This window comes from Alosa alosa, chromosome 7 (assembly GCF_017589495.1).
Source record: "Alosa alosa isolate M-15738 ecotype Scorff River chromosome 7, AALO_Geno_1.1, whole genome shotgun sequence".
NCBI lineage: Eukaryota > Metazoa > Chordata > Actinopteri > Clupeiformes > Clupeidae > Alosa > Alosa alosa.
The window spans coordinates 20,024,359-20,043,234 of record NC_063195.1 but is presented as its reverse complement, the minus strand read 5'-3'; the positions used below and the strand labels follow the sequence as shown (position 1 = coordinate 20,043,234).

Sequence of the window (18,876 nt, the reverse complement as noted above, 5' to 3'; positions counted from 1 at the left end):
TAGAGTGCAGTAAGAATAAGTGCATCAGTGAGTGCTGTTTTTAACAGTTACTTGTCAGTTTAAGACGGCTGGTGAGTGCTAGGATCAGTAAGACTTGTTGTAAGTGTTGCTATGAGAGGAGATGTTCTCTAAAGAGCTTATCTGTTTATCTGTTCCCTGTGTTATAACGGTGTATGACATCTAAATCTCTCAGTCAGATGTATGAGTAGGAGGTGGGTTATCAAAAGGCTTGCAAGTGATGGTCAGCTGAGTAATCAGCTGGGTAGTCAGCAAAGTTAAGAAGCTGAGTGTGAGTGTGTGGCCTGTCCGAATTATCTACTGTATACCAATGCAACCAACCTCACCCAACACACACACACGACGCACGCACGCACGCAAACACAAACACACACACACAATAAAATAAGATCTGCCTGAGTTAATAATATTAGGTGATAGACGTTGCATTTCAGTTGTATGCTGATGGCCATTCTCCTGTATGCCAGTGGCCGGCCTAGAAATTAGGGTTGTCTTCCATGGAGTCTATGGATTTTCTGCGCCTGTGTCTTTTTCGCCTGTGAACAAAAATATGAATCATGGTGACAAAAGAAAGAAAGAAATGACCTTTGAAATGTATGTCATGTGACTGTTGACCATAGAGGGCTTTGACAACATTAATGTTTTAGTAATAAGCACATTCATGTATGTGCTCTTGTAATTGGGATAAGCCACACTTACACAACCCCAAAGACAGTCAGACTAATGCCTGCCAGCGCTCCCACTACTCCCAGGGTAACTGCTACAATGGTAGGCCATGAAGGAGCTACATCTCCCATGATGTCATAATCCACATCAGGACCAAACACAGCCTGGAGTTCCGTCAGAACCTTCTGCTTCTCATTATTCAGTCTCCTACAGAGAAACAAACAACAAGTCAGGGACAGGAAGACACATTTAGTGTAAAAGAGGAGGGCAAACAAACACAGATTAGAATCAACTGTCTGGGCCTTGGGCTCTATGTCTTTTGTTGGGTTCCTGTGTCTTTGGTTGGGTCCCTATCAGGCTTGTGCAAAATTCCAGAATTTAATTGAAACTGGCTAATCCCAATTCAATTCTTGAATTTCACTTGTATTCCAATTGAGGTAGCACACAGGAAACAGAATTGCAATTCGAATTGTGCACAACCCTGGTCCCTAGGTCCCTGTATCTTTGGTCATATCCCTGTGCCTGGTTGTGTTCCTGTATCTTTAGTTGGGCCCCTGTGACCTTGTGTCCCCAGGTCTTTGGTTGGGTCCCTTCACATTGTAGATAGGACCAAACTAGGACCATCCTGTGTTTGTCATTTGATTGTTTGCTCGTTTTTATTCAGGAGCCATTGGAGGAATAGTGAAATCTTTCATCATTTATCACTCGAGCTTCGAGAACATGGCACATTTTTTGGGGTCTTACGTTTCAACGTCATCTTTGGGCATTATCACGTTGTTCTGTGTGAGTGCGATAAAGTCGACGTATGTCTGATGGGTGGAAGATCTGCTGAGGGGAAGGTTCCGTGCCTTATCACCGCTGATTCTGATAATCCTCACATCCCAGCTTAATGCACTCTCAAGAGCCCTGAGGGAGAGAGAGAGAGAGAGAGAGAATATGAGGATAAGTGTGCGTTAGAGAGAGAGAGAGGGGGGTGAAGGACAGACAGATACTGTAGATCACATTACTGCTAACTCTTTTTGGATACTAAAAAAATGACAACTATAGGCTGGAAATAATTTGGTTTCAGCTTCACTTTAAAGGCACCCAAACCCAGATATGACCCTGGTACTTACGTCTTCATCTCCATGGACTTGTTCATCACACTATCATATGGCATGTTCAAAGAGATTTTCACTACATTGTTCTCTTCGCAGTAGTGTATAGTCACCTTTGGGTAGCAAAACAACAATAACAACAACAACATAAACACGTCATGATGCTTGTATCAGACAGGTGTACATACTTTGACTGGCTAGATATTTGTAATGGTAAAAAAGTTTTATAGTTTTGTAACTGTAAAACAGATTTATTCCCGTAGAAAAAAAATGTGCAGTGCATATTTGTAATATTGACAATTAGTTGTACAAACTTCTACAAGGTACAAATAATTTCTACAGTTTCAAGTCATGATACACACATACACAACTTATGATTCTGATTTGATTCCACAGGTGACTATATTTGTATAAACTTAGATATTTAAAAATAACAGACGTGTGTAATGTTGAAAATCTCCCTCCCCATCTCCTCACCTCCACTGTTGATGTGTCGTAGAGTCCATGCTGGTCTTCTACCTTCACCTGCAGGGTTACATTCCGACTCAGGCCAGCAACTGACACTACATACACCTGGCCACTAGAGGGCTCCACAGCAAACATGGAACTGGGCTCCACCAGAGAGTAACTCAGTGTCTCCCCCACATCAGGATCTGTGGCCTGGGATATAAAATAAATTGAGAAGAGTGTTTGGTGAATCCAGTTGTTTATGCAATGCAATTCCAAGAGATTTCATTTAGTTAAAGTGATGAAAACATGTGCAACGTCACCATATAAATAATAATAATACTTTTGATGTCTTGGTTTGTACAACACAATAAACAATTACAATATAGGAATTATTTTCAACATCAGCATCTCACTATTCGAAATTTGTCAGCATAGGTGAATTTAACTATTTGTGTGGATGCTCAGGTTTTGTGTGACCTTGACTTCCATAACAGGATAGCCGGCTGGAACCACACTGAAGATCTCAGCTCTGTACACTTCAGGATTGAACACTGGAGGCTCATTCATGTCCACCACATTAACCTCCACCTAGGGATACACAGAGAGGGTGAAAAACAGAGCTTAGAGATAGTAGTTGTTGTGACTTAAAAGTTGCTCTTAATTTGAGTCAGTATATGACACAACATGACAAAATGCCATGATCTTGTTTTGTCACATAAGTTGTCTAAGATAGCAATGTTGTAATAATATCTTGTCATCTGTGGAAATGCATTAGTGGTCATGTCCACAGCATGATAGTAGTCTTGGACTTTTACCGTGGCAACTGCTGTCTTCTTGCCATCATTTTTTAGTGAAGCCTTGAGGGATGGAAAAATATCTTTAAACACTTTGCCAATATTAATTTGCAAATATGGGGATGGTTATCATCACAAATGATTATTATAAATACACCATAATTATGATATAATTGTTCTCTTACCATTATGACCAAGTTTATCATGGATGCTTTCTCTCTATCCAGTTCCTTTTTAACAGTGATGACTCCAGTTTCATTCTCAATGGCAAGGTTTCCCCAAAACTCTCCAGGAGATACTGAGGGAAACGTAACATTTGCACAAGTTAGAAAAACAACGATGTGTTGGCTGTTGTCTTATCTGCACATCAAAATAACATATTTTATCAGGTAATAACTAGACCCATGCCTGATCTGAGAATAATTGATTGAATCTGTTGAAACTTTCTACAGCAGTGGTTAATCTGGGGGTTTGTTTGTTTTTACCTTCAGTGATGTTGTAAATGATCTTCTGATCCTTACAATAAGCCCATATTGGGGCTGGATGAATCGATAAAACTGGACCCACCTGAAAAATTATGGCGATTGAAACCTACTAACTTATACATACAATACAAGTTTCAGGGGCAATACATACTGTTATGTTATTGTCTCTGTAGCACACTCATTTGAATACAATTTACATGAAAAAAACTGAAATTCAGATATTATAATTGTTAAACATACCTCATGCTCACGCATCATGGCATTATAATTGTCATGTTCAAAAGCAGGTCCTGGGGTTGCCAACACATTAATTATAACAGTAGTTTCTCCTGTTTTGCGCTCAATATCCTAATAAACAAGTCTTACATTAGTTTAGAGACCGAGCAAGAATATGAAAAAATAAACAAAACTATTGTATAATACATTTCTGTTTACTATTCTTGTAAGTGTGTATAAGGCTTATTCGCAAACACCACCGCCGCCATATTGTTGACATGACATTAGCCTGCATAGCCTAACTATCTTGAATACATTTGCATACACATCACAAACTTTTTACATTTATTCAACCACATTGTTTAACATTGCCATGATCACAGAGGTATTAATTGAATGAAGCTGCATGTCATTGAACTGAAACTGTAGGCTATCTTGCCTGTTGCTCACAATCTGCAGCTAATGACTTTGCTAAATTAGTCTTAAATCTTAAAATCTTAATCTTAAAATGGGTTACCCAGAGATCGCTCCTGTCCGATAACTTCTATAGGAGGAATTAATGATGCAACTATGGTCTGGATCTGAGGCAGATAACTTTCTCCACTGAGTTTGCCTGCTTTATTCTTAATAGCCTAAGATTAAACTAAACTGAGGAGGCCGCACTACCATTAAATATATTATCCTAGGCTACTGTAAAACGTTGGCTTACCTTGCCTAATGCATCGATGCTTATTGATGCAAATGCAAAATGCTCATGTTATCTACGGTAACTCTGTATAGACTAACCTTTCTTGGGGAATCTGTCCACAGACTAGCCTATTAATAATACTAATATAATAATGGCGGGAATAAACTTGGCTGTAGGCTGAAAGGAGTTGGCTGAAAGTTTAGCCTATTTATCCTATAGGCCAGCCACAAGTATCTTTCACGCCAGCTCAACTCCCTCCTGTTTTCTGAGTTGGTTCTTCCTGTTTTCTGACTCTAGGGCTCTCTGCTGTTAGAACAGCCGTGTATTACACAGCATACAATCGCGTTTTTTGTAAAACAAAAAAAGCAAAAAGCGATAATAGCCACACTGATTGTGCTTGTCAGTTAACAGCTGCATTAAATATAGCCTATCTATGCATTGGCTATGTCAACAATATGCCCGCTGCAAGCATGATTAGCTTTATTATAGATCGACTAATACCATACTTATTATAACAGAACATCACAAAGTCACTTATTAACCTCTGCTTTCACTGTAAAGTTGTACACTTTTGACGTGGTGTAGTCCAGCTCTTTCTTCAACATTATTGATCCATCTGGTCGGATTTCAAATGTAGTTGTCGTCGGCTACATGCATAGTGAAATATGAGTATGAATTTAAGCGTTGGAACAAACACAAACATATTTTTGGTGTAGTGGTAGTGGTAAAATAAGAGGTGGGTAAACTATGAATTCTTTGATCACGGTAAGGTGGACTCTTCCATGCTTTCATATTTGTAAAAGAGGCATTCAGAACATGGTAGATGATGGTGGTCATTGTCCAATGTTTATAACAATACCAGTGGTATTAAATGGTTCCTATAGTGTTGATGAGTACATATTGTGAATGTGGATAATACAGTGTAATCTTTGAATGTTAAAAGATGCAATTGGTGAATAAACTCTTTTGAGAGGTGGATAAACTGTGTTTACTTGCGTTTAGCCTCCACTACAACCCTGTCCAAGCTTGAACAAAACATACAATTCTGAATCAATTGATGTGGAACCCAAACAGACTGTACCTCGATACTGTAGCTGACATGGCTATAGAGTGAGGAGACATCTGCATCCACTGCTTTGATATGAGTCACCTCGGTGTTAACTGGCTTCGCCTGGTGATAAAATAAGTTACAGTGAAGAAGACACACTGTTCTTGTGATAAATGATTGTGTTTGCACAACTGAAATAAAATTATTTTGAATACAAATTCAAAGTCTCATTCTTGGCTTTCTTACCTCTGACACATTCACTGTGTACATGTCTTTATCAAACACTGGTGCATTGTCATTGATGTCATTTAGCACCAGTGTTCTATCGTTTCTGATCTATACAAACAAAATAAGAGTTGCAATAATTCAAGCAGTAATGAACGCTAAATCAAAATTTTAGGTGGTCTAGAACATTATATAAGTACTGCTTATTTGAAAAATCTTGACTGGTCTTCTGAAACAAAATCCTATACCAAATATGCCGATCCATAAGCTACAAACATAGTTCACTTTTTAAGACACAAAGATCCAACCTTAAACACTTGTGTACTTTTTTTTAATTCAAAACACATAAATCAGTATCAAAGGAAAACATTGGTTATGACCAACGGCTGGATATAGGCAAACAACCTCATTTTATGGGCCTGTTTCATTTGTTTTTAGAATGTGTCTTGGATTATTTACACATGTCCAAAGTATACAGCCAGAGATGATGGTGATCACTTCTGCAAATGTCACATTCATTAGATTACCCATTGTCTGGGATGCATCAGAATGCATTAATGTTTATAATAGAAAAGATATATGGTCAAATGTGTCTCAGACGACAGTGTGTCTTCAGAACTGACCACTTGTGTTCAGATCACCTGACGCATTTTAAAAACAAATGTAAATGGGATCTACAGTATGTGTTATGAAAAAATGTGTGTGTGTGTGTGTGTGTGTGTGTGTGTGTGTGTGTGCTTGCTTGTGTGTGTATTACATTAAAAACTGCATGTTGAAATGTGAAATTATTCAAGGAACTTACCCCACTTTTACATGAGATGGAGTAGGAGAAAGATACTAAATGTCCGTTTGGCTTTGAAGGAAAATTAAATGGATTGGAAATGATTAATCAAAGGTATCACAGCATAATTACAGAACCCGGGCGGTGTCATTGCAAGATATTTTTGTGTATTTGTATAACAAGAAAATGATTTTCCTAAATTGTGGTCTCATTTTACTGTATTGTGCAGTGTGCACTCAATTTAGTAAATTGTGCGCTCATTTTGCAAAAAAATTGTTCACACATTTGAATAAATTGTGTACTTATTTCAAACTTTTGATCTGAGTAATTAGTAAAATGAGTGCAGTAATTAGTAAAATGTGTTGACTATTTAATCAAATGTGTGCACAAATTAGTAAATTGTGCACGATTTCGTAAAATAAGTGCACCATTTAGGCTACTAAATTGACAGCACAATCTAGAAAATGTAAATAAAATGAGTGCACATTTTCTGGATATATACAAAACATATATTGCAATGACACCTCCAGGGTTCCGTGAATAATAACATGAAACTAGATCATATTCATTCAATGCTTATTCAAGCACTTTGGCATATTCGTTTGAAGACTGATATATTTGTTAAAGACTCTAAAGACTTTCATAACAGAAGTCAGTGCATTTGAAAATACATTATAGGCACTCACTTTGAGAGCTTCTGCATCCAAAGGTTTCTGTGTGATCACTGAAGCTAATGCATCTCCAACAGTATAGTTCAGCTGCAGGAATGAGACACATTCCGGACATGATGGAGACTCCAAAAATATTTCAGCTCCTCGTGGTATATTCACAAATTCTACCACACCTGTAATAACAGATTATTATGACCGCCGCGCAGCGAAGCGGCGGTCATATAGGTTTAGTCAGATTTTTTTTTTTTTTTTTTTTTTTTTTTTTTTTTTTTTTTTTCGCATGTCCAAATTTCCGTCAATGATTCCCGGGACACTGACAGACCGGGGTACACGAAACTTGGTGGGCATGTAACCCCACATGGATAGCATGGAACCATCGTTTTTCGTTTTGATCTGTAGCCCCCGCTGGACTGGACCCCCCGAAAGGAGGGTAGGGCAGACACAGTTTTCTGTGAATATCTCGAAAACCGTAGGGTTTAGGAGGACCTTTTTTTTTTTTGTATGTTGATCTCAAGGGGCCATGTCAACCCATTCCATAACCACTCATTTCATGTATAGCGCCACCTAGTTAAACACAAAAAAGTAAAAATGAGGTGTTGTAATTGAAGGTATCTGTGACCTAACATAGTCAAAACTGCACGAAGTTGGAAGTGTAGGATCATTATGACACCCTCTGTATGCACGCCAAGTTTTGTGGAATTCCGTTCATGGGGGGGGACACAATAAATTCATTTATGTTACTATACACCAACTGGCCTGTAGGTGGCCGGAGACAGTTTTCTGTGAATATCTCGAGAACCGTGGGGCCTAGGAGGTCCACCTTTTTTTGTATGTTGGTCTTAAGGGGCATGTCAACCCATCCCATTACCACTTATTTCATGTATAGCGCCACCTAGTTAAAAATTAAAAGCAAAAATTTGGTGTTTTCATCACAATATCTCAGGCTGACAAGGTCAAAACTGCACGAAATTAAAAGTGTAGGATCATTATGACACCCTCGAATGCATGCCAAGTTTTGTGTACTTTCGTTCATAGGGGGCCTTACAATAAAATAATTTATGTGTACATTTAGTGACGCATACACCAACAAAAGGATTCGGGACACTGAAAGACCGGGGTACACAAAACTTGGTGGGCATGTAACCCCACATGGATAGCATGGAACCGTCATTTTTTCGTTTTGATCTGTAGCCCCCGCTGGACTGGACCCCGAAAGGAGGGTAGGGGGCAGACACAGTTCTCTGTGAATATCTTGAGAACTGTAGGGCCTAGGATGACCATTTTTTTCTGTATGTTTGCCTCCAGGGGTCATGTTAACCCATTTCAACAGTTTTCTGTGAATATCTCGAAAACCGTAGGGTTTAGGAGGACCTTTTTTTTTTTGTATGTTGATCTCAAGGGGCCATGTCAACCCATTCCATAACCACTCATTTCATGTATAGCGCCACCTAGTTAAACACAAAAAAGTAAAAAATGAGGTGTTGTAATTGAAGGTATCTGTGACCTAACATAGTCAAAACTGCACGAAGTTGGAAGTGTAGGATCATTATGACACCCTCTGTATGCACGCCAAGTTTTGTGGAATTCCGTTCATGGGGGGACACAATAAATTCATTTATGTTACTATACACCAACTGGCCTGTAGGTGGCCGGAGACAGTTTTCTGTGAATATCTCGAGAACCGTAGGGCCTAGGAGGTCCACCTTTTTTTTGTATGTTGGTCTTAAGGGGGCATGTCAACCCATCCCATTACCACTTATTTCATGTATAGCGCCACCTAGTTAAAAAAATTAAAAAAGCAAAAAATTTGGTGTTTTCATCACAATATCTCAGGCTGACAAGGTCAAAACTGCACGAAATTAAAAGTGTAGGATCATTATGACACCCTCCGAATGCATGCCAAGTTTTGTGTACTTTCGTTCATAGGGGGCCTTACAATAAAATAATTTATGTGTACATTTAGTGGCGCATACACCAACAAGGATTGGGGACACTGAAAGACCGGGGTACACAAAACTTGGTGGGCATGTACCCCCACATGGATAGCATGGAACCGTCATTTTTCGTTTTGATCTGTAGCCCCCCCGCTGGACTGGACCCCCCGAAAGGAGGGTAGGGCAGACACAGTTCTCTGTGAATATCTTGAGAACTGTAGGGCCTAGGATGACCATTTTTTTCTGTATGTTTGCCTCCAGGGGTCATGTTAACCCATTTCATGTGCACACATGTGCACAAACAGATACACACACACACACATACATTCAAAGTAATCATCAATTATGACACATACTCACACAGTAGACATATGTACGCTTGCATGCACAGGCACATATGCTGGCACACACACAAGCACGCATGCACACACACACACACACACACACACACACACACACACACACACACACACACACATAACATAAACATAACACAAACAATCAAAAAATTCTCAGAATTATGAACAGGCAAGATGGAGGTGGGGTGGTATAAAAAGAATTTTACATGTGAAATCTATGAACTAATCATGTTTTGGTACTTGTTGTCTAGCAGATACCAGTGAGAATTGAGTGTGGATAATGCAATTTAGTGAGACAGTTAGAATCATATAGGCCTTTCAGCTGATTTCTTTTGTGGAAAAATGTGCTGGACTAGGTGGCGGTCATATTTTGTACCCTCTGCGGTACATCTAGTTTTAATACAAATAACAACTGTATGGATGATGGTGATACAATACCATATTTGGCCTGAAATTACATTTTTGATCAACATAACTATCTACAGTATTTTGTTCACACCATGTTGTGGCATAGCCTATATTATGTCCAACATATCCAAATATATCAAACATATCCAGCATATCCAAATGATTGAAGAGGAAGAGCTCACATATAGGTCATATAGGTTTAGTCATGATTTTTTTTTTTTTTTTTTTTTTTTTTTCGCATGCCCAAATTTCCATCAATGATTCCGGGACACTGAAAGACCGGGTACACTAAAAACTTGGTGGGCATGTAACCCCACATGGATAGCATGGAACCATCGTTTTTCGTTTTGATCTGTAGCCCCCCGCTGGACTGGACCCCGAAAAGGAGGGTAGGGCAGACACAGTTTTCTGTGAATATCTCGAAAACCGTAGGGTTTAGGAGGACCATTTTTTTTGTATGTTGATCTCAAGGGGCCATGTCAACCCATTCCATAACCACTCCATTCCATAAACACAAAAAAGTAAAAATGAGGTGTTGTAATTGAAGGTATCTGTGACCTAACATAGTCAAAACTGCACGAAATTGGAAGTGTAGGATCATTATGACACCCTCTGTATGCACGCCAAGTTTTGTGGAATTCCGTTCATGGGGGCCACACAATAAATTAATTTATGTTACTATACACCAACTGGCCTGTAGGTGGCGGAGACAGTTTTCTGTGAATATCTCGAGAACCGTAGGGCCTAGGAGGTCCACTTTTTTTTATGTATGTTGGTCTTAAGGGGGCATGTCAACCCATCCCATTACCACTTATTTCATGTATAGCGCCACCTAGTTAAAAATAAAAAGCAAAAAATTAAAAGTTTTCATCAAATATCTCTGGCTGACAAGGTCAAAACTGCACGAAATTAAAAGTGTAGGATCATTATGACACCCTCCGAATGCATGCCAAGTTTTGTGTACTTTCGTTCATGGGGGCCTTACAATAAAATAATTTATGTGTACATTTAGTGACGTACACCAACAAGGATTCGGGACACTGAAAGACCGGGGTACACAAAACTTGTTGGGCATGTACCCCACATGGATAGCATGGAACCGTCATTTTTTTCGTTTTGATCTGTAGCCCCCTGCTGGACTGGACCCCGAAAGGAGGGTAGGGCAGACACAGTTCTCTGTGAATATCTTGAGAACTGTAGGGCCTAGGATGACCATTTTTTCCTCTATGTTTGCCTCCAGGGGTCATGTTAACCCATTTCATGTGCACACATGTGCACAAACAGATACACACACACACACACACACACACACACATACATTCACAGTAATCATATGTATGACACATACTCACACAGTAGACATATGTAAGCTTGCATGCACAGGCACATATGCAGGCACATATGCAGGCACACACACAAGCACACACACACACACACACACACACACACACACACACACACACACACACACACACACACACTCACACACACAACATAAACATAACACAAACAATCAAAATTTCTCAGAATTATGAACAGGCAAGATGGAGGTGGGGTTGTATAAAATTAATTTTACATGTGAAATCTATGAACTAATCATGTTTTGGTACTTGTTGTCTAGCAGATACCAGTGAGAATTGAGTGTGGATAATGCAATTTAGTGAGACAGTTAGAGGCCTTTCAGCGTGATTTCTTTTTGTGGAAAAAATTTGCTGGACTGGGCGGCGGTCATATTTTGTACCGCTCTGCGGTACATCTAGTTTGGTACATTTTTGTTTAACTGTCATGATTTACAGTCATGAACCTCTAACATGAAGACAGAATGTTTTGTTTTACCTTTATATTCCTCAGGAATGGATGAGAGATCCTGATTCTGTGGAGTTTCACAGTCTATAGATGTTTCTGCAATAACACAGTAAGGCAGAAACAACATGGCATGACACACAGTGGGTACAGTAACTGAACTGCACATGGGCTGGGGGGCAACAGGACACACAGTGGGTAACTGAACTGCACATGGGCTGGGGGGCAACATGACACACCTCTCTTTTGTTAAAGGTTGTCTTAGGTAGAAAAAACTGTAATATTGGAGTTACAATGAGAACATTTGATTTCTGGACAAGCAGTTACTCCACCTAGAAATAGAACACACACACACACACACACACACACACATTCCTCACACTCCTGTTGTTCTTTTCAAGAGTATTTGCAATACTTTTTAACAACTGTATTCAGGTAAAAAAAAAAACTTTAGTCAAAGCTCTTTATGTGGTTGAGCCATCATATGTTCTACACATTAAGTAAACACTCCACCCCAACCCCTGACTTACAGTAGATAGTCCTTCAATCTAGGCCTTACGCAATGTAATATTCTACCTTGAACCTGAGTGTTACTAAGCATTCATATTTTAATTTTTAATCAAGCTATTTCCGAAAAAAAGAACATTTTTTCACTAATAATTTAAAATGATCTAAATGTTTATTTAAAAGTAAAATGAAGCCGAATACTATCACAGTATATAATCTATCTATAATATAATTTTCATATCCCTCTGAATAACCTTTGTGTACCATTTGTATACATGTAAACAAATTGTAAGCTTCAAATTCTACTTTGTAGTGGATGTTGCTGGTTAATCTCTTGTTCAGTCTTACTTACGTTCTGGGAGGCCTCGAATGCTGCCCGTGAACCCCAAGCCCAACAGCAGGAAGGTCCAGACCCAACGGCTGGTCTCCATGCCTTATGCGTTAAGTTCCAACTCTACTCTCTGGAAGAAATATGGAGGTATACAGTCTTGAAAATCTCTATCCAAAATCAACAGCCAGCAGAAGTATCATGTTTCCTCATCTTTGTCAAGAAACTTTCATTGTAGTCGTCGAAGGAACAAGTAGGAAGTAGGAACAAGTAGGAACAGTAAGACAATGTCAGGTATCCCGTAAACTGATGACAGAGTCCAGAGATCAATCACTTATCACTTATTTCTTTACCGATATCTTTATAAGGGGTGTTTCAGGACAAAGGGGCACTCTTATGAAGCCTGGCTGTACTGTAGAAAGCAGGGCAAGGCAGGTGTATTACCAGGTGTTCCGGGCAGGCAATGGCAGTGTTTCTTGTAATAATACATTTTTATGATACTTAAGTTTACAACTTCTAAACTTAGCACACTTTTTGGTCATAGGTGAAATGTGTTTGCCAGTGATTTGCCACCACAATAATGGCAAACTCCCAGTGAATTTCTGGTAACAAAACCTAATTTCAGATGCGGACAATACTTACGTAAATGTACTCAAGTAATGTACTTAAGTATGTTTTTCAAGTATCTGTACTTTACTTTAAAGGTTGTATCAGCGATTGCAGGCACAAAAAAGGCCCAAACATAAATGATCACATTAATCTAATCTTTCCTAACGATTCGCTAGCTGCCCGTCCCATAAGCAAACTGTCAAAAAAAATGTGTCTCTGTAGGCAGCCTAGGCTCTAAGATATGCACACAAAAACAATTGCTACCAACAAGTGATGCCAACCACTCAAAGGCAAAATAAAGTGTTCCAACCAATAACCGACGAGATGCGCATTCAGGAGAGTTCCAGCGAGCTAGCTCTCTGTTTTGTTTGAACGTCAACAGAATTGACGTTGCCCTGCCATCGCTGATACAACCTTTATCTTTTTTTGGAAACTTGTGACTCACTTCACTACATTTTGAAGAAAATAAAAGGATAAGTATATATACTTTTTTGATCCCGTGAGGGAAATTTGGTCTCTGCATTTAACCCAATCCGTGAATTAGTGAAACACACTCGGCACACAGTGAGGTGAAGCACACACTAATCCCAGCGCAGTGAGCTGCCTGCATCAACAGCGGCGCTCGGGGAGCAGTGAGGGGTTAGGTGCCTTGCTCAAGGGCACTTCAGCCGTGCCTACTGGTCAGGATTTGAACCGGTAACCCTCCGGTCCCAAGTCCGAAGCACTAACCAGTAGGCCACGGCTGCCCACCAATATTGTACTTTTGACTCCACTATTTTAAATGTGAGCATGAAGTATGTTACACTGAGACATTGATCCTACTGTTGTGTTGTCTTCATTTTGTCAATTGCTGAATATAAACTTGGCAGTGGTCATGTAGGTAATGCAGAAAATTCTCGTTCACCATACATCTCCTTTTAACTCGGCCTACATGTTAAATAAGTCACTATAAACCATGGGTGTAGATTTGCGTGGGGTCCGAAGGACGTGTCCACACCAATATCAAATAATGACTGAAATGTCCCCACCAATATTCAGGTTGAAACAGGGAAAAAAGCGCCTCATGTGGTACACAAAGGGTTAAATAATTTCCCGCTTGAGTAGGCTACTGTCACCCAAAATACGTCTTTGAGACAGGTCTGTTTTTTGATTGGCTTAGCTCCCTGTAGCCTATGCTGTCGAATAGAAGTTTTTGGCACACTTGGCTGCAAAGATCTTAGCTCTATAATCTGTGCTTGGCTGTCGATTTGAGGATGTAGGGCAAGAAAAGAAAGGTGGACGACATCAGAAGCTATTTCGAGACACAAAGTGTAGGCCTAAGTCATAATATTATGCATTAGTTCAAGGCATAGAAATGCCAGAAACTTCGTTTTTTGGTACATATTTAGTTGACAGTGCTATATGTGTATATCTTACTACAGACATGTGTATATCTTACTACAGACATGAGGGAGACCAATGCCAGGTTTGACGTTTTTTTGATAACAAATGCAAAAGATATTGTTAAATAGCCACTGTAGCCACACCCACTCTCACACAGTGCAGCACCAGAGTGAGTTGAAGCAGAGCTTTGGCAGCACTGAATCAGTACACATGGGTAGAAAGCCAAGCTTGCAAAGTGGAAATTTATTTTGGTCTAAAAATATGTTTGAATGGCCTATTTTGGACTGTCTTTTGTAGCATACTTCGAGTAAACAAAGGATAATGCCTAACCTGAATGAGTGACAATTCCCGAATTTAAGGACGTTTCAGAATGCCACACATGAAAAGCATTCTACTCTGGCCACTCCTGCTCACTGACTGTAGAACGAGCATGTTTTGAACGGGTACTGCACTAGTCACAAATCAGATTAAGAAACCCTCATCATTACTTCCATCAAAGACAACAATGTTCAAGTGAACAACAAAGTGTAGACTACTACTCTACAAAGCAAGCTCTAGTCTCGCAGGTCACATAAAATGACATGGGCCTAGAGTTTGACACCTGTATGTCAGCAAACCCCTAGCAGGGTACATGAATTAGGGTACATGAATTATCATGAAATATCATGAATTCATGCATGCAAATATGTATTGAAAATAAAGGTTCTTCCATATATGCACTGTATGAAAAAATAAATCCTGTTTTATTCGGCTCCATGTTTTATCCTAGACCCTGGGAATGTGCAACCACTGTGTCTTTGTTCTTATGAAAAACACAAATCCAAAATTACTTTTGAATTTAACATTTAATCATTTTAAAAATAGCTCCAATTTTCTGACACAGATAAACTGTTTTTGTGTGTGTGTGTGTGTGTGGCAGGGATGGAAATTAACCACCCGCCCCCCGCCAAATGCGGGTAGTTTTGTGCGCTGGTCTAATTTTCATACTGCGTATGAAACCTCCCAACAAAATTATGGATTGTTTTTGCAGTATTTACGAATGTTAACACACAACATCCCACAATAGCAAAAACAATATTCCAAACCTTAGATACACTATATCAAAACCTCTGCTTCTGCTCTGCTTCTGCTATCAAATGGTTTTATCTCAGGTGCATCGCCTTGGATAATATCAGAATATTATTTCCAGTGTTTTGGTAAAGTTAGTGTGTGCAGAGAAAGGTGTGTTTATATTTAACAAAATGTGTTTTTGAGAAGAAAATTATCCATTTGGCCAATCGTGTTTTGTAGGTGTGAGTCTGTGTTAAGAGTTTAGAAAAAGTATCTGAAGTATGGGTAAGCGCTTGTTAGCGTTTGGAAAAAACTGTAATACTAAACAGTTTTCAAAATATGATATGTTATATGGGCGTACTAATGTCCAAAAAGGTAGAAAAAACTGTCTTGAGGTGTGTGTATGTACTGCTAAAGGAAGAAAGTAACAAATCAAACCATTGCAGTTTAAAATAAAGACCACAATACACAATTGCATTGCATGTTCTTTGTTTGTAAAGTGTGAACCCATCATTATGTTAACACATTATGAGATATACTGTATTCCAGGCCAGAGTGTTTTACTTCTTCAACTAGCATTCACAGCTTGGTTATCTCTGTACCAGAATTGATACACAATGGACCTCTAAAGCCCTAGACAGGAAGAAGTCTCATTCTAAGCCCTGAACCCAGTCCCTCAAACACTTAACTGACATCTGTTGATGAGTGATTGAGTTTGAAAGGCTGTAAGGGTTAACAATACCCATAAGCAGTCCTCACGCACCCCTCTCAAGATCTTACAGGCCCCCCCTGACCATCTGAAATGTACCGTGAACATGCATCAAAGTATGGGAGTCCACAGCCTAATGATGAGACGGACTAAAAATTCCCCCTGATGTCAAGTGAATTTTCACTGTTCCTGTGAGGGGAAAAAAAAGAAAATTCAATATCAGAACTGTCACATGCTTTTTTGGTATTTAACATCAAATATCACTTAATGTAATACCTTCGTTCAGCTTTACGTCCCCTCTGTCTTCTTATTGTCCTGTGTGTATTGCAACGTTTGATTTTCAACAAACAAGCAAAAATAAGCAAGAGAGAGATTTCAAATCTAAGCGGTGAAGCTGAAGTTTCACATTGCATGCATATCGCTTACATTGTATGCAGTTGGGACACAGTGCAAGTTGTAATTATGTTGCATATAATAAGACATAATTATTAATTAGCCAATTAAGCAATTTCATTCCAATCAGCCTTTTCGTCAGATTATTATCAGATTATTATCAGAATATTATGCCGCGTGTAAACGTAGCTTTTGACTGTTTTGGTTAGCGTAGCGACACGTGACACACTTACAAAACTGCTGCTACTATTGTAGCGATGCCAATCACAGGTATCGCTGTTGCAAGGATAATAGTCATGGTTGTGTCAGAATCCTTTTCAAAAATGTCAAAGTCCACGTCAGGCCCAAAGACCACTGCAAGCTCTGTCTGAACTTTCTCCTTTTCATTAATAAATGCACTAGGGAAACACACACACACACACACACACACACACACACACACACACACACACACACAGACCATGGTTTGCAAATGGGTCAAACTTAAACTGCAATGTTATACACCAACAGACAGCGTGAATTTTATAGAAATAAATACATATTGTCACTCATTTTATTTTCCTTCTTTATTCCATTATTATGAATGTGGTTCCTCAACTCAAAGTCAAAGTGAACGTAATAGTCACTCAGACCATTATTGCACAATGTAACAGAAAATGTAATTTTAACATTCACTTATTCAGACAAGTGAACAGTGAATAAGTGAATTATTGCTCTATAATAGCAGCCTTTCACAAAATATGAGTTCCAGATATGTGTTCACTTCAGTCAACAGTCCTGATAGGCCAGCATGTTTGTGTATGTTTGTGTATTTTAATTGTTAGTCGAGCAGGACTGTGGACCATTGATGCAGACAGTAAGGCAATGCAGCTTACTTTTTGAGGTCCTCAGCTGGAAGTATGCTTCCACTGGTTTCCTTGGCGATTAGCATGACAAGTGTCTCTCCATCACTGCCTTCAGTCACACTAATGATCTCCATATCCAATCCGAGTGCTTTCTGGAGTGCCCTGAAAGACAGAGGGAAAGTGTGTGTGTGAGGACGAAGATAGAAGATAGAGTCTGTATACTGTATCCTACTATCTGGGAATGAGTTTGTGAGCTTGTGTGTATGTATGTACTGTATGTATGTGTGTGTGTGTGTGTGTGTGTGTCAAAGTCAAAGTCAAAGTCAGCTTTATTGTCAATTTCTTCACATGTTCCAGACATACAAAGAGATCGAAATTACGTTTCTCACTATCCCACGGTGAAGACAAGACATATTTTACCAATTTAAGTCCACAGACAAACATAACATTCAAGTAAACAAAAAAGTAAGTAAATAAGTAAATAAGAGGGCACATATAATAATGAAAAAAATAAGAGCAGCAAAATTTGGTTGAAATTGTGCATAGACAGTCAATAAAATACTAGTGCAAAGTCAGGCCAATAAAAGGCTTGGGTAGTTCTGTTTGACCTAAGTAAGAAAGAAAGTGGCATAGTGGTGCAAAGTTATGTAAGAGCAGCAGAACTGTTGTGTTTTCAGGACAACAACAACAAGTTGTAAAGTGTACAAGTGTGCAAGTGTGCAAGTGGTGTAGTGCAGGTACCATTGTGGGTCCAATGTCCAGGATGTTCTGTAGCTGGTGGTGGGGGGGTAAAGAGGGAGGGAGAGAGTTCAGCATCCTTACAGCTTGGTGTATGAAGCTGTTGGTGAGTCTGGTAGTCTTGGTCATGATGGCTGGTGGAGGCTTCTGTACCTCTTCCCAGAGGGCAGTAGATCAAGTGTGACCTCTCCGGAAGTCAACAACAATCTCTTTGGTCTTGCTGGCGTTCAGCAGGAGGTTGTTGTCCCTGCACCCGCGTGGTCAGAATGTAGACCTCGATCCTGTATTGAGTCTCGTCGACCTTGGTGATGAGACCCACCAGAGTTTGTGTCATCAGCAAATTTCACTATGTGGTTGTTGCTGTAGGTTGCAGTGCAGTCATCGTCAGCAGGGTGAAGAGCAGCGGACTGAGCATCAAAATCGCTGTTCATCAAAATCACTGTTTTTCTAGAAATGGAGATATAACGTCTTTCAATATTAAGTGTTGCCTGTAAAGTTTCGAAGTGACCTGGCGAGGACTGCCACCTAGTGATAGACCCATGAAAATGGCCAGGTTTTGAGCTGGCGTGCATCGTCACTGATTTGACCAAAGCGGCAACCGAGTTGTGATAAAATGTCCATATTGTGCGTTTTCATGAGTTTTCGATCGTCATATATTTCATTTCCATTCA

General features: G+C 39.5%; 2 protein-coding genes across 2 annotated transcripts in view; both read right to left on the bottom strand.

The window, feature by feature from the left end:
• Positions 1-18,876, bottom strand: part of LOC125298155 (histone H3-like) — a 781,614-nt gene that overhangs the window by 191,959 nt on the left and 570,779 nt on the right. The gene's annotated exons all lie outside the window — the stretch shown is intronic.
• Positions 48-12,729, bottom strand: LOC125298113 (protein dachsous-like; the record flags this gene model as incomplete). Its single annotated transcript, XM_048248797.1, is given in 17 exon segments — positions 48-554; positions 718-891; positions 1,429-1,590; positions 1,800-1,894; positions 2,259-2,441; positions 2,709-2,819; positions 3,047-3,088; positions 3,211-3,323; positions 3,511-3,592; positions 3,751-3,858; positions 4,957-5,061; positions 5,496-5,585; positions 5,709-5,798; positions 6,490-6,540; positions 7,155-7,312; positions 11,677-11,742; positions 12,503-12,729. Coding segments are annotated over 17 exon segments (1,770 nt in total). The 3' UTR covers positions 48-493.